The sequence below is a fragment of the Cyprinodon tularosa genome, unplaced genomic scaffold (assembly GCF_016077235.1).
Source record: "Cyprinodon tularosa strain WSP-4 unplaced genomic scaffold, ASM1607723v1 ctg924, whole genome shotgun sequence".
Classification (NCBI taxonomy): Eukaryota; Metazoa; Chordata; class Actinopteri; order Cyprinodontiformes; family Cyprinodontidae; genus Cyprinodon; species Cyprinodon tularosa.
Genome location: NW_024039701.1, coordinates 77,100 through 91,959, shown reverse-complemented (window position 1 = coordinate 91,959; position 14,860 = coordinate 77,100). Strand labels below are relative to the sequence as shown.

General features: G+C 40.4%; 1 protein-coding gene across 13 annotated transcripts in view; it reads right to left on the bottom strand.

The window, feature by feature from the left end:
* Positions 1-14,860, bottom strand: part of tcf12 (transcription factor 12) — a 91,833-nt gene that overhangs the window by 11,404 nt on the left and 65,569 nt on the right. For 11 of the 13 annotated variants that reach the window (XM_038274683.1, XM_038274682.1, XM_038274685.1 and 8 more), the window contains 5 exons: positions 8,278-8,377; positions 7,682-7,821; positions 7,049-7,190; positions 6,831-6,901; positions 4,301-4,445 (listed from right to left, as the gene is read on the bottom strand). In XM_038274683.1, coding sequence (XP_038130611.1) covers positions 4,301-4,445; positions 6,831-6,901; positions 7,049-7,190; positions 7,682-7,821; positions 8,278-8,377 — 598 coding nt within the window. Of the gene's footprint in view, positions 1-4,300; positions 4,446-6,830; positions 6,902-7,048; positions 7,191-7,681; positions 7,822-8,277; positions 8,378-12,455; positions 12,685-14,860 lie in introns of those variants that run through there. The other 2 variants (XM_038274689.1, XM_038274693.1) reach the window with 2 other exon arrangements.

Sequence of the window (14,860 nt, the reverse complement as noted above, 5' to 3'; positions counted from 1 at the left end):
CACAGCATCTCTCAACAGGTGCTTATTGGACTAAAGTTTCCCTGGCTTAGATTTCATTTTGCATGTTTTCGTTTACATTCATGCTCCCATCAGATTATATCGAAGTAATTTGAATTTTTTTACTCTTTTCATCTTGGCTTGTAAACATCGATGCTGGATTCAAGGAATCTGTAAGAGCCAAGAAGCTAAACTGAAGGCCAGCGCCGGAAGACCAATCAAGCTGATTTGGTCTGCTGTAAATTAAAGAAAAGGAGGAATGCACATCTGCTCGTCACATTTAAAGCTATTCAACATTTCTTTCCCTTCATTTGTCAAACATAGTTGTCCAAGTAACCTGTCTTGTTTGTGCAACAGAAGGCGATGTGTAAAAACACAATCAAATACTCTGAATGGGTTTTGACAACATGAAAACTTTCCAGGTTATTCCAAGGGTAGAGCGTCTCAGGCCTTTCAGCCCACACTCCAAGCTCCTATCCTTGTGGACGGACGCCAAACTCAACCTACACGGCTGTAAATGAGGTCTGCTTTTGCACAGTTCACAGATGGACGCTAACATACGGTTTTAATTAGAGTAAATCCTGAAATGCATGGAAGAGGAGCGTTAAGTGCTCCTTACAACAGAAATGAATGCATAAATGCAGCACCAGACCTTAGGCGTCAACCTGTATTAAACTATAACAAGATTTTAAAGAAGCGAGTTTGTAAATCCTAAGAAAGTTGTTTGGCTGATCTGTTCCTGTGGTTTAACAGCCTTTTAATGAGATATTAGAGAAGCTATTGTATGAAGTACGAGGCAGTGGCACTCCTCCTCCCCTCCTGGATAAAAGAAGCTTCTACATGGAGGGTCAAGGTGTGTAAATAGACATCCCTCCTTGGTGTTATCAACCTTCATTTCAAGGATGTAGGAAATCTTAAACTCTAAGGAAAATTAATTGAAAAGATTTTACTTTACGCAACATTCTCACGCAAAGTCATACCATCTGAAATGGTCGATACTATACCAAACTATTCTTGATTTACTCAGCGAAGCTGATCCTTCAAAATCTAAGAAAACAAATGAGTGAAAGTAACACACCCGATCCTGATGCTGCACAACACTGTGAATCTTCAACTTTCATCCTATTAAAGACGATGAAAGCGAAAAGAAATCCTGAAACACATGATGGGTTTTATGCTTCACAAAATGAGACAGAATTATTTCTTACTGCATATTTAGAGAGGATTATATAATGGCTTTCACTGATGGAGAAGCAGTGAAAAAATTCCCACCTCCCCACAGTCAGGAAACTGTTACCAGTTTTTCCATTAATTAATTTCACTGAAACATCTCCGTGATGCTTTGCAGTCTTTTGTACCCTGGTTTTCTAATGTTACACCCCCCCACACACACACACACACACTTAGCCTTTGAAAAATCAGACTTTAATTAACAGACTATTTAAAGTGAAGGAAATGAACGTCTGCTCTGCCTCAGCTCCCTCCCAGGTGAGTGAGGGAAGAACTTCACACGAGCCTTCGCTGGCTGGCGGCTGTGAAAAATTAGCCTGAGGCTCGCTTCCCCACATGCACCGGAGAGGGCTAATTGAACAAACCAGTCTTGAGTAATGTGCTGTATATTGCTGTAATCCCAGTGATGAATGAATTTTGCGACTAACATTAACAGCGAGCCAAATTTTGTGCCAATTTTGGAAGACTTGCTCTTTTTTTCTAGCCTCAGAAGCACAATAAAGGGCAAATCATTAGAGGCACAATATCCCTCTTCTACAGTCCCACGTGAATTGGTGGATTATGCTTCTTCTATATAATAAAGAGCTCTATTAGTCATCACTGAAGCGTTTCTGTAACGCAAAAAGGTGAAGAACGCCGCCACAGTCTGGATCAGCTGAGTCAGAGGCACCTTCCTTCACCCGAGTCTTTTCCAGCCTGTGTGTCTGTGTGTTGGGAGAACAGCTGTCTGTGGGGCAGGGTAACAGCTGAGGACAGGGGGGCATACGTGGAGACAGCTGTCGCCACTCCATTACCGTGCATGACACAACTGCTCGCTAAAACAACACAACGGGCTTTCCCTTACCGATCCCCCTCATTCTCTTTCCATCACCCCCCCTCCTCCGTCAGCACCCCTGACAGTCCATATTACTGTAATGTACATCTCTTTTGTTTGTACTGTACTTATACAGCCAGCGTGCAGCAAATGGGGAACTTGTTTTTGCCGTTCTCTCAAGCGTGAGAAGATGGGCAGCACTGTTTTTTTTTTTTTCCTGTTTTTGTTATTTGTGTTTGCGACAGAAAATAATTACAACTTGGAGGCAAATATGCGTGTCCGTCCTCAAAACTCATATAAGCATAAAGTACCACAAAGCCCTTGTCGAGGAAAGTAGGATTACACTCCAACAAATCCAGTGTCTAAACTCTTTCTCATTTCAAAGACGGGTTAACGCCAAGAGCTGCTATTATGAGTCAATAAAACGGTTTTGCACAAATGAAACGCTTTTTAAGAATAGTAATCCAGGACCTATTTCACACACTTTCAATGTGAGATTTTTGTGTCCTTTAGAAGAGCCAAAACGTTACTTTCTTTTGTATGATCATGTCTACAAGTCGGTTTAAAAAATTTGTTTAGATTGAAAACAAAGTCCAAGAATAAAAAGGAACATAAAGACTTTATGTTACTCTGTTGGTTAAATACAGAACAATGACTAAAAAACCCTCTGAAAGCTGAGAGGAAATGTAAAACCCTCGATGTCAGTGTGGATTAAAACTAAAATATGTGGAGAAGACTGGACCAATACAACAGTGATCCTATGGTTTAAAAGCAAATCTCCTTCTTCTTCTCATATAGTGCAGATAAGAACAGGCCAGTGTTTTTTTTTTTTTTGTTAACTTAAGAAGACAAAAATTCAAATACCCTCAAAGTTGTTAACTGCACTGCTTAGAGGATGTGAGGCAAAGCTTTCTTTTCAGGATGGATTCCTTAGAAATTGTTCACACATGGCTTAAAGAGCGAGTATGAAATGATTAGAGTAGCTCTAAAGCTAAAAGTGGTATTTAATTAAGTTTTGGAAGAACTTTCAACTAACCATTCTGCTCATGCTTTGATTAATCAAAGCGGAATGTAGTACGCAGTAAAAGTCATTAATTTAATTAAAGTCACAGGGGCCGTGTTTCTGCTGCGGTGCGACGGCAAACGCGGAGAAATCTGTGTGAGTTTGGCAATTTCCAGACCTTGAAACTCGCTTCTTCTGTTTGGTGTTTTGGTGCCAAGCACAGAGTGCACAGCACATACAGTGGGTGGGAGGCTCATAAGAACGAGGCAGCATGAAGCCACTTGTTGGCTGTTTGGTGGAAAATATAAACATGAAGAATTTTTATGGATCCAAACAAGAAAAAAAAAAAAGGAGGCTTGTTATGTTGTCCTAAACTTGAAATTCCTGCAGCCCCTGATGAAACCACCCCCTTTGATTTGAAAATTGCCAAACCAAACATCACCCACAACAGTGCACAGTTTACTTTTATTAAATTGCATGCAAATGGTATCAGGCTGCTCCAAAGTCGCTCAATTCAATTCTACAGGCAACAGACAAGTTCGCTGTGAGTAAGTCTTCTGTTTTTGTGAGGAAAATGGACGATTACAGCCGCTCATCCATCATATATGTCACTGTTCAATATCCAACTTTCCTTTTAGCAAAACTACCACTGTTTGAAGCACCAGAAAACAGGACTGATCACATTTAGACTGAAATTCTACCATTCACAATAGAAAATCCTCTTTTACAGTTAGACACATTATATTATAATCTGCTCCTGCAGATTAGAGCTTGATCTCTATGGTTCTAGATGGTGTAATTCAAAGTAATAGAAAGCCGCTATCCAAATGATCTTTCCATCAATCTGTTTTTTAGATTATATGGCTAATGAATGGAAGCAATAAGAGCTTTCTAATACTCTTTCTGCAGTTAAAACAAGTTCCTAATAAATTAAATCCTTCTAACTGGGTTAAAGCAAAACACAATCACAATGTATTAACTCTTCAACCCATAACAGAAGAAATTTTTTTTTAGAAAATTTAGATTTTTCAATATTTCTGCTGTTCAATAGATGCTTTCAATTGGAGGATAACTTTATTATCTTTCTTAAAATACTTCTATAGGCATGGATACATGTAATGATATACAGTAATGTTAAAATAGCCTGACCAGTGCTGAAGCAGTTATAAGGGATCCTTTTTCTAGCCTACTACTGGTATTTAGAAGCGTGTGTTTGTGTTTTAGGAAAGATTAAAATCTAAAGGCTGGTGCAGTACCTGGCCTCCCAGCAGGAGTCCCTGCAGCAGTCACCACAGTCCCCGCTGAGCCAGCTCCTGCTGTGGCTGTCAGAGGTGAAGGAGAACCCACAGGTGTGGACGGATTGGAGGGGAAACTACTGCTAGTGTGGTCAGGAGAGTAAATCTGAAAACAGAAAGAAATAAAGAAGGACTTAATATACCTCACTGCTGCATTAGATGCATGTAAACTATCTAAACAGGTCTACTTTATGCAACTAACAACTTTACTCTAACTTGTTGGAAGAACACCAAGATTAGATTTTCGCTTTCTGATCAATACTAAGATAAAAACTTTGGCTCTTATTTCCTGGAGAACTTTTTCAAACAAAAAGAAATTCTCATTCAGACCTAAATAAACCTTTTTTTACAGATGCCCAGCCTTTTTTTCCCCTCCCTGGTAAAAAGACAGTTGTGTTCAATTGAGTTACTATGCTTATTATTCCACTGTGGTTTCAAGAGGAGCAGACGCCCAACCTGGAAACCCCGTTAAGCCAAACACGGAAAATCTCCAGGGCCACCTTTTAGTCTGCAGCCTGAGATTGTGCTTCGGTCCATACATCAACATCTACAAGGATCCAACTGTTGTTTATTTCTTTCTTTTTTTTGCATCTCAAACTTTGCAGCTTTTACAAAAAAGGAGGACTAGGACTAAAGTTTTCGGCCAGACACCATGGATATTAGTCATGTCGGTGGCGGCTTATCTTTTTTTTTTTTATTTCAGTGCCTAGGTGAGGCAGAGTTCATTGAGTTTTGCTTTGACAGAAGATTGAGGGGATTAAACTTTCAGCGCTCTATTTATTTAACCAGGCGGTAGATTAAAATATAAACACATTCCTGATTTTTTTTTTCTTTTAATCAGAGGATGTTTGTACCATAATGTAACATGTCTTACCATCAAATCTGGACTAATTAGCATGAATAAAAACGTGGAACGAAGGGGATTTCAGGGACATATTAAGATTAGTATTTACTTGAAAGATATCTCTGTTCAATCTTGATTTTCCGGTTTACATTTTTTAATAAACCTGGAGTTTCTTGAGATTTTGATTAAAGTTATCACTAATTAAGGTGGGGAATTGTTCATTGTCACGACAGGGATCAGTCTTGTTTATGCTCTTTTAACACCATTCTCCACTCTGCTCAGACACACAATTCAACCAGGAACACATGAGGCAGAAACCTATAAAACTCTGCTTGAATCTTCCACTTTCTAAAGAGCATCAGCAAGCTGTTTATCACCATGACTTTTGACCAGACAATATATAGCTTTCTTTTCTTTTGGCTCACTGGCGACTGACGCTGCATTCAAAGTGAAGCATTGCTCATTTTACTGGAATAAATGAAGCCCCGCCTCATCATCAGTTACACTCCCGCAGGCGGCATGGGGCCAATAAGCACGGCCAATTTAAAGGGGGGGGGGACAAAAGCTCTACAGAGCTGGGTGGGGGGATATGGAATTGAGCCACAGGAGTTATAAACTCCCATGTGCCCCGTGATCTGGACCCCCACCCCCGGTCCAACCGTGTCCGTTTCACTCAAGCTTTGTCATGCTAATAGAATTGAGTCTGCAAATATAAAAGACTTAATTTGTTGTTACTGGCCAAGAACTCTCATTATATGCATTCACAGAGGTAAGGAAATATTCTTCCTAAAGGAAAAGCTTTGGCTTCAAGTTATAGTTTCACCAAAATTAGGACACATTAGGTCAATGCAGCATCTAGGGGCCTTTTCCATTTTCATCTAACCTGCTCCAAACACAGTCAAAACTACAGATATTCAATATTTCTACACGGTAGTTTAAATGATAAAAAATTCAAATACAATATAGTATAGATGAAAATACTTTATTCAGGCACCTTTTCCTTCTTTTAAAATACTTTGATTTAAAAAATGTCCCATTTTCACCTAAATGAGCAGATTTAAAAAATGAGCCACTATGATGGGATTCATGTGAAAATGTGGGGAATTTTATGGATTGACAGGTTGGTGATGTAAGGTCTGTTTCACAGACAGATTCCAGCTGGTTTTAAAATGACACTTTTATATCTTATGAGCCTAAAATAAGATATTGTCCTAAAAAAATTCAAACTTTTATCTAAAAAAAAAAAAGGAAATGCTTAATATTTTGATGAACAGTGTTTTTTTTTCTTTTCATTGTAATTATTCATAGAATTATCAGGGCAGAAAAAAGGTGAAGATGTTTCATACATCATAAAAACACGTGGCACATCTACATTTTTATTCATCTATGTTTAAAGCCCTATTGAAAAAAAAACGAAATAGGTTTTAAAGAAAATATTATAAAGTGTCTCATAGATGATTCTGAAATGAAATGTTTTTTAAAAGGGTTTTTTAAAAAAGGTTTGGCTTTAGCTTATAGAGAACCCCTTTATTCTATTTGGCAGAGTTATTAAGGAAGTTTTATTTTTACTCTTTGCAAACATTTATACTGGGTTATATGCATTGTATTGTAGATGTAGTTCATTGTAGAAGTTGGTTTCTAACTCACCGAGGCCAAAGCCTTGCCGAGCGCATCTCCAGTCTGTGAGCTTCCAGTAGTTGTCCCTCGATTTGCAGCGACTAGGAGAACACAGAGTTATAAAAACAGATTAGTCATGATATACAGAGAAGCTTTCCAGCTCCCTGGACAGAATGGACGCTCAGCTTTGATTACACGGATGGTTGGTAAATTAGTCATTTTGGAAAAAAGAAAATTTGCGTATGTACCCATAACCCCGTCGGCTGAGTTGACGGATGAAGTGTGTGCTGCGGTGACGAACGGTGAAGTGCTGGCGTTGCTCCGGTGGAAGCTTGACATGGGGGGAAGACTGGCATTGATGTCTGGAGAGACGGAGTGTGCGGGGTAGTTCTGTAGGATTAGAAAAGAAATAAATCAACAGAAACTGTTTGTCTTCAAACATCAATGTATATGTCGTTCTGTGTGTGCGTGCGTGAGGGAATAAAAGCTTTTTTGTTCTCTAAATTGTAATTGTCCTTTGACATCTCCCAGGCTGTGATGGAGGAAAAGTTCATGGGGGTGGAGGGAGGGAGAAAAAGAGAGTGCAGGCAGCATCTGCAGGCTCCCTGTGATGCTCTGCCAGCTGAAGCAGGCCAGCAGATGAGGCCAGATCAAACACTGACAAAAACCGGGTCAATAGTGTCTTCTCTGATAATAACCAGACAACGACTTAATGCAAACACACACACATACATATACAGCCACTGCAAAAGTGGACACAGCATTAAAGGAAAACAGGGCTGCTGCAGCAGGATCATTTGAACTCTTCTTAAAAAAAAAAAAAGAAATTAACATTTATTTATAACCAGTTTATGTGGTTAGGCATTGTGCAGACTGCTCACCAAACGGTCATGTGAGTGCAGGCTGCTGTAGTTTCCCGTCTGGGCCATGTGAGATGAAGATCCTGCCAGCATTCCCCCGTAGCCAGGCTGACTGATCCCGCTGGATGAGTTCCACGGGTCCGAAGAACTGTGGGTACCATCTAATGGAAACACACAACGCTTCACTTGATGACAGCTTCAAATTCAAGGCAGCAACATGTTTTTAAACACAGAGAGACTAATAAGTGGATATAAACTTTGGGATCAATAAAGAAGTATTGGTATGTTGGTGATTTTTTTAAACTTCCTGTGAGTGAAATATAATCACTGCTCTAAAACAGCTGAGATAAAGAGGTGTACACTTTCATTGAAGCTTAGAAAAGGGAAATATCTAGAAACCCTTAAACCTGATAAAAAAGAATCACTTAAATATCTGGGGAAAATATATATATATATATATGTGTATATATATATATATATCCCCCACCGAAAAAGCATTTGCGGACATAAAATGATTATATCTACATATAAGGAAAGCAAAGGAAAATCTATAGTCATATCAAATATACAAAATTGTCTTTCTAGGGTTAAAAAACGAACTTTAACCTTAAACATACCGAAGAAAGTGCTTGCAAACATACTGCTGGAAGGTTTGGGCGAGGAATAAGACGGGGAATCTCTGTTGAAGTCCTCCGAGTTCGGAGACGGTGCGTACACCTGGTAAAACAACACGGATTTACAACAACAACTGACCAAACAAACAGCAAAACACTGCAGGATTTATTAGTGCATCCAGAGAGAGAAGAAAAAACATGGCGCTAATAAAAAGACAGAAGACACCCTTGTAAATGTTTTCCTTTCTTCCTAAAGGAACTGCGCCATCATACGTACAACTGTTTAATGTCACGAGTCAAACAAAGTCCTGCCGAGGCAGCCCCCAAAAGCAACAAATACACACACAGAAACACACTTTAACGACTAGCAAGCAATCAAGCTCATGAAGAGAGGAGTGGATTATCAGGAGTATTTGCATTTCAGGTCAACTCAGTCTCTAATGGAAGTATAATGATAGCGCTTACGCTGAAAGACTAAAAGCCTGGCAAATTAAAGCATTCCCACAGAGGCAGAAATCAAATAAGTGTGACGAGAAGAGCCTGTTTAACAGTCTTGGTATTTGTACCTGCAAGCTGGTGCTTGGGGGGGGGGGGACTCAGTGGCCTTGCTGTTGTACAGCTGTGAGTCTGTGCCAAGCTGGGCGGGCAAGATCAAAGGCACTGGAGGCCAAACTTCAGTGATGTGGTCTCTGACTTCAGATGGGGTAAGGATGGGGGGGTTCTTCCTCCCACGGACAGAACTGGATGACCCTCAGTCATCATGTAACACTAATCAGAACCAGACCATCCACCTGCCTGTTCCCCCCGCGTGTTTAATCCCTCCTTTAACAGCCTCATTTCACACCCTCATGTTGACAGCTCACTCCTCAAAATATCGAAATGCTCACAGAGGAGATGACGCGTTGTTTATGTGTTGTTCTGGTCTGACACCATGCAAATCAAATCAATTCAATTAAAATACTCATTCCCAGCCGTGGGTTCGTCGTGGAGGCAGAGCGAGAGGCTGTGCCCCCGTTGGGCTCTGCTGAGTGAGCAAGACTCCGGCGTGCTGCTGCTCCTGCTGCTGTCTGGATGTGTAATTAAAGTGCTCTGGGAAGGGGTGGAGCTCCTGTGGGTCTTCTGGCTTACACATGTGACCCAGGTTGATAGTAGTCCACAGAGATCTCAGGTTAGCCTCGCACCAGAGCCAAGGCTTTGTCTTTTTTCATTTTTTCTTTTTTTTGTGTCAGACGCTCTATGGGCAGCATATGGCGGTGGATCATGCTAATTGTCCTTTTTACCCTGGGCTAACCAGTCCAGGCATTAATAAACCATCCCAAACACCGGGTGCCTCATTCCGTCAGCCTATGGAAGAGGGAGCCCGCCTGGGTTTCCTTTTACAAGGCCATTAATTAAAAGCCGTCACTCACACGGATCAGCACACCAACCCCAGCCTACACCAGCCACTGAAGCAGCAGCCGGTAAAGCTTAAATAAAATGAGCCATAACACCGACACCAGAGTTCAAAGCATTCATTCATGAAAGCAGGATACTTACTAAAACTTTAACAAATTAGTTTTTAAATGTTCTTTTACTATAAACCACAAGCAGGTAAATGCATGACTAAAACATTAGGAGAAAGAAACTGAGCTACTTATTGTGTCTCTAAGCAGTAAAGAGGGAATATCACAATAACACCTTTCCACAGGCCTCAGAGTGTACTTGTCTGGGGTTGCGTGCCTTTGAGGCTCACGCTACACCAATCAAACCATTAAATGTTAAAAACACAATCTGTCAACCATCACAAAAGGAGGTAGTCTAACAACACAAAGGGGAATGTAAAAAAGTAAGGTGAAAACAGGCTGAGGGCCAACAAGGCTCAAAGACAGGAGCTTCAAACAAACTCCTAGCAGCATGTCCTGTCTTAATTTTCTTTTATCTGAGAGTAAGTCATCACTTGGATTCAAATCAAATCCCTTGGTAAAGCCCAGTTTGCTTACTCTTTTCAAACAACTTTTGCAAAGGCTGCCAACAGAGGAGATATTTTTAAAATCCATGTCAAAACCTACTAAATGTTTCGGCAAACTCCATTAACTTAAAATAAACACAATTCAAATTAAAATTTCACCTTTTTCTGCAAATTATAAGGGGAACCAAACTTAACAAGCTGCAATTAAAAAGCCAATGCTTAAAACATTTAAAATAATATTCTATATAATTGGAACATATACAATATGCTTTGAAATTAAATATTATTTAAAACTTCCGAAATCCGTGCATTGGAAGAAAATAAACCATATATGGGTTTAAACGATAAAAAGCTGTTAAAGCAGGGCAAAATAAAATGGATAATGTCTCCCCTTCATCGGCAACATTAGAAATTGGTTTTGGAATCAATACAAGTAAACACAGCCAATGTGTTCCATGCATGATGTCCATGATGGGTCAAGACACATGCATACAAACAACCCCCCCCCCCCCCCCCCCCCCCCCGCTGACACTTTGTTTTGGACATGCAGTGAAGCGTTGCATGTTTAAGTGCAGCAGCACATGTGCACACCGTCGAAAGAGGATTGGAGGGGGGTGCTTCTGGAAAGAGTAACCTGTTGCACGACATAAACAACAACAGGTAAATAAGACTACAGGAAAACCTGTTCAAGTATTCACTTTTTTTTTTCTTTTTGACTCCTTGTTTTAAATATTTTATGATCTACATCAATGGTGGACCACTTTAGAAGAAGTATTTATAGAAAAAAAGAAAAGTCCACAAACCAACGCAGCCTCGGATTTAATTTGTTCCTCTTTCACTAACAGGCAGTGGAAGATAGATCAGCGAAATGCTCCATCTGTATTGGTGCTGTGCCACCAGTTCACAAGCCAATGGCTCACTGTGAGTTCTCCCAGTGCTCCAGATGGTGAGCCTGCTATGCAACTTTGCACTGCAACAAATTATTGTGGATCAAGTACTTTTGCAGAACCGTCTATTTATTCCCCCTTGCCTGAAAATCAGAGGGGGAAAAAATAAAATAATTCAAGGTTGTTTAACAAGAGCTTTTGATCAGAAAGTTTGCCCATTCTGTCCACATGCTATCAATTTTCCTCCCCATCACTAACTGTAACACAAGCCTGTTAATGCTTAAAATAAAAAGAAAAGATCAAAGTCATCTTTTGTCTAGAGGGAAGAAAAGGGGAAATACTTTAATAGGCTGTAAGGAAAAAAATAAACAAATCCAGAAGGAGATGACCTTTGAAATAAATTCATAGCATTTAGCGTTTTTTCCCCCCTTTCCTTTAAACACATGTGGCCTTGGGATAATATCAAAAGCACAGGAAATGACAGGTGGAAATCCACTTATGTAAGTTACTTATGAGGATTTAAGCGATACAGTATAGGGGTCTATTAAATCAACCTTTATAATACTAAACCCTTACTTCAGTTCCTTCAACATGAAGACAGCAGAAGTAATCCTGCAGACCTGCATTGCAGACTTAAACAACACTTTAAGACTGACAAGCACCTTCAACACACACGCACACCCAATCATGCATGTATACACAAAAAGAAGCACTTAAAACGAGAGAGTGTTTTCAGAGCACCAAAAAATCAAAGAGGTGATTACAGAGAAGTTCAGAAATCACATTAGGCTCCCTGTGGCGTCCAGAATGCCAAAGTGATTAGAAACAGATGGAATAACAGCAACACTGGTGCTTGGAGCTCAATCTGCAAACAGGAAAGTCCAACCTCAACAGGCAGCCTCTTTTGCCTTAATCATTCCCAGACTCCCACTTGTTATTATTTCAACCAGGTCTTAGAGCTGAAGAAACCAGCCAGTAAAAATAAATGCGACGCTGTGCCACGCTGCTCTGTTCCGTGCACCAGAAACTTCTGCTGAGCTTTAAAGTAAAATTAGATCAACATAAAGTTTAAAGGACTTTTTATTCCTTTTTTTTAACTCATCAAAATCCATTTCATCTTAACCACATAGAAAGAGTAGAAATGATGGAAAATCATGGAAAATCAGCAGGAGTAGCATTGAGCACAAGCATCCACAAGTTGGACCCAGCGTTTTCATCTGATTATGACTAAATCATAAAAACTTAGGAGTGCTTTCAGAAAGAGAGAGGCACAGCAAGACCGACGGTTAAAAGCTCCTCTCTGCTTCAGTCACACAAACACACACATTCCCAAAGAGACTACTCACCGATTTCCCGTTGGAGTAATACATTAAACAGTTACTGCCCATTCCAGGGACTGGGTAGGCGCAATACATTGTAGCTTCAACTATTTAGATGATAGCGGCGTGTAGCAGCAGCTTTCCTCTCTACACGTACATCCAAACCGTGCAAAAGGGACTAATAATTCTTTCACTACTGGCCTCCACACCAGACCCACTCAGAGGAAACTTATGCAAAGCAGGATTGTACCACTGCACACTGTGGGAAAGGGAGGGGAAGGGGAGGAGGGGGGTGCGAGAAGGGAGTGGCTCGCGTGGTACATCCCTCGCTTAAGCCTCTAAATGCTGAGGCCAAGAGGAAGAGAGGATGGGGGGAAGGGAGGCGAAGGGGAGGTGGGTAGAGAAAAGATAAAGGGAAGTGGGTGGGACGGAAAACAAACGTGTGAGCGGATTTAGAGAGGGAGAGAAAGAAAATGTTTAATTCCAGGCCTAAAAAAAGAAAAAAAAAAAAAAATTAAGAAAGGAAGAAAAAAAAAACAATCCAGCTTTTCTGCAGGGTGACGCTGACAAACTGGAACTAAAATAATGGCTTTGTAAAGCAGGATTTGATTAATATGTGTGGCGATCAAATGAGTGCTTAAATAAGAACAGAGAGCCTGTTCACGTCCCAACGTTTTAATCCCAAGTGTCTAATCTTTTTGTTTTTGTGATGATGAAATGAGTCTGCAGGCAGCGAGGCGAATTGTTTGTAAGAGGACGACGGCCTAGAAGCTGATGTTACCTGTTCCCGCACATTAATCAATTCCCAGTTAGGGGTTATTAGTGGAAGGAGTCAAACCTTCCTGTGTGAGAAAGGAAAACCTGATCAAAACCCATCAGCAACAGGGGGAAAACGAAGGCTTTTGGCATTTTACCAATGAGAGCTATGGTGTTAGCTGACAGGAACCTTTTGCTGAAGTGCCTGTAAACACCGAGTTTTGAAGCATGCAACAGCTGCAAAGGGGTTTGGCTTGTGACGTCGAGCAGGAAAATAATGCTCCGTTTGCAAAACCCTGGGGGCCTCAGACGGGGGAGAGCAGGGGGGGGCAAAACACGGACAGCCATTTTATCATAGTTTACTGTCACACAGCTCCCCATTACCTTCATGAGGTGGCAGCAGGAGGGGAGCAAAGGAGAGGAGAAGAAAGGAGAGGATGGATACCATATTCCAGAGAGAGCCCAGTCTGACTGGAGCCTTTCATGTGCGACTCGGAGCTTGCTGGCCTAAACCCAAGCCTGCAGACTCATTGAGAACATTACAGTTATAGAAAGATGAAAGCCTCCACTTCCCCAACAAAACTAGGCCCTTATTATGCTTTTCCTTTTAGCACTGTTATTATTTATCCCCCTTTCTTCTCTCAATCTCTTTTAAACTCCTCAAAAACACCGGCTCTAAATGCTGTTGCCGTTTTGAAATTTGGCTCTGTTTCAAGTTGATTCTTCAAGAAAAAAAAAAAAAAAAGTCTCCCGATAGAAGCGTTTGAAGGCGACTAAAACAAGTCCAGACACAGAGCGTAGCAGTGCAGAGAGAAAACAGGGAACAAGTGGGCAGTAATCAAGGGAATAAGATCACACATAAGGATAAAATGATAACCAGTTAGATACAGAGAAGGCTTTTATTTCAATCGATTTTATGAATCATATACAAACTTGTTGTTTTTTTATCGGTCAGAGGAAGGAAGGCTCAACTCTGCACCTGTTGGTTCAGAAGAAACGAACACCACAAGGTGCTTTTCAGGAGATTTGTTTAGAGGATGGAAGATAAATCTGAGCTCACTTCGACCTCATGAATGGATTTAGCAGTGATGTCATCAGACAGGAAGATTGTTTCCGGTAAGAAGATCTGGTTCTAATTAGGGAAGGTCGACTTGGAGAGCGGGGGGAGGATGCTTAGGGACCCCCAAGTGTATTATTCTGAACCATTTTAACAGATTTTTGGCAGAAAACCAGGAAAATGAGCAGCGCTGCTCCCTAATTCCCAACCAAAACTATGAATGACTAGTGAGGAAATAACGAAGGATATCCATAAAGATCCGAAAAACATGTTTTGAAAGCAACCTGGGTTTTTATGAAAACAAAATTTTATCCACATTCATCACATTCTTGGTTTTATTTTCCCTGCAACAGGAGAGCAAATAGAAGAAATCTGTAAATGTGAAAAACTATAAAGGGCCTTACAAAAACTTAAAGCAATATAACAACAGGTGTTTATTCATTTATGCTTCATTTTTAAAATACTTGTTGTGCATTACATCTTATTTCATCTCAAAACTATGAAATTGATCAATTTTATGGGTCTGAACAAAAAAAAAAAAAAAATTTTCCAAGGGTTCTCCTCTCCTCCACATGATAAGGACCTTTATGTTGAGCTAAATTAGAAAAACTAAAGATAT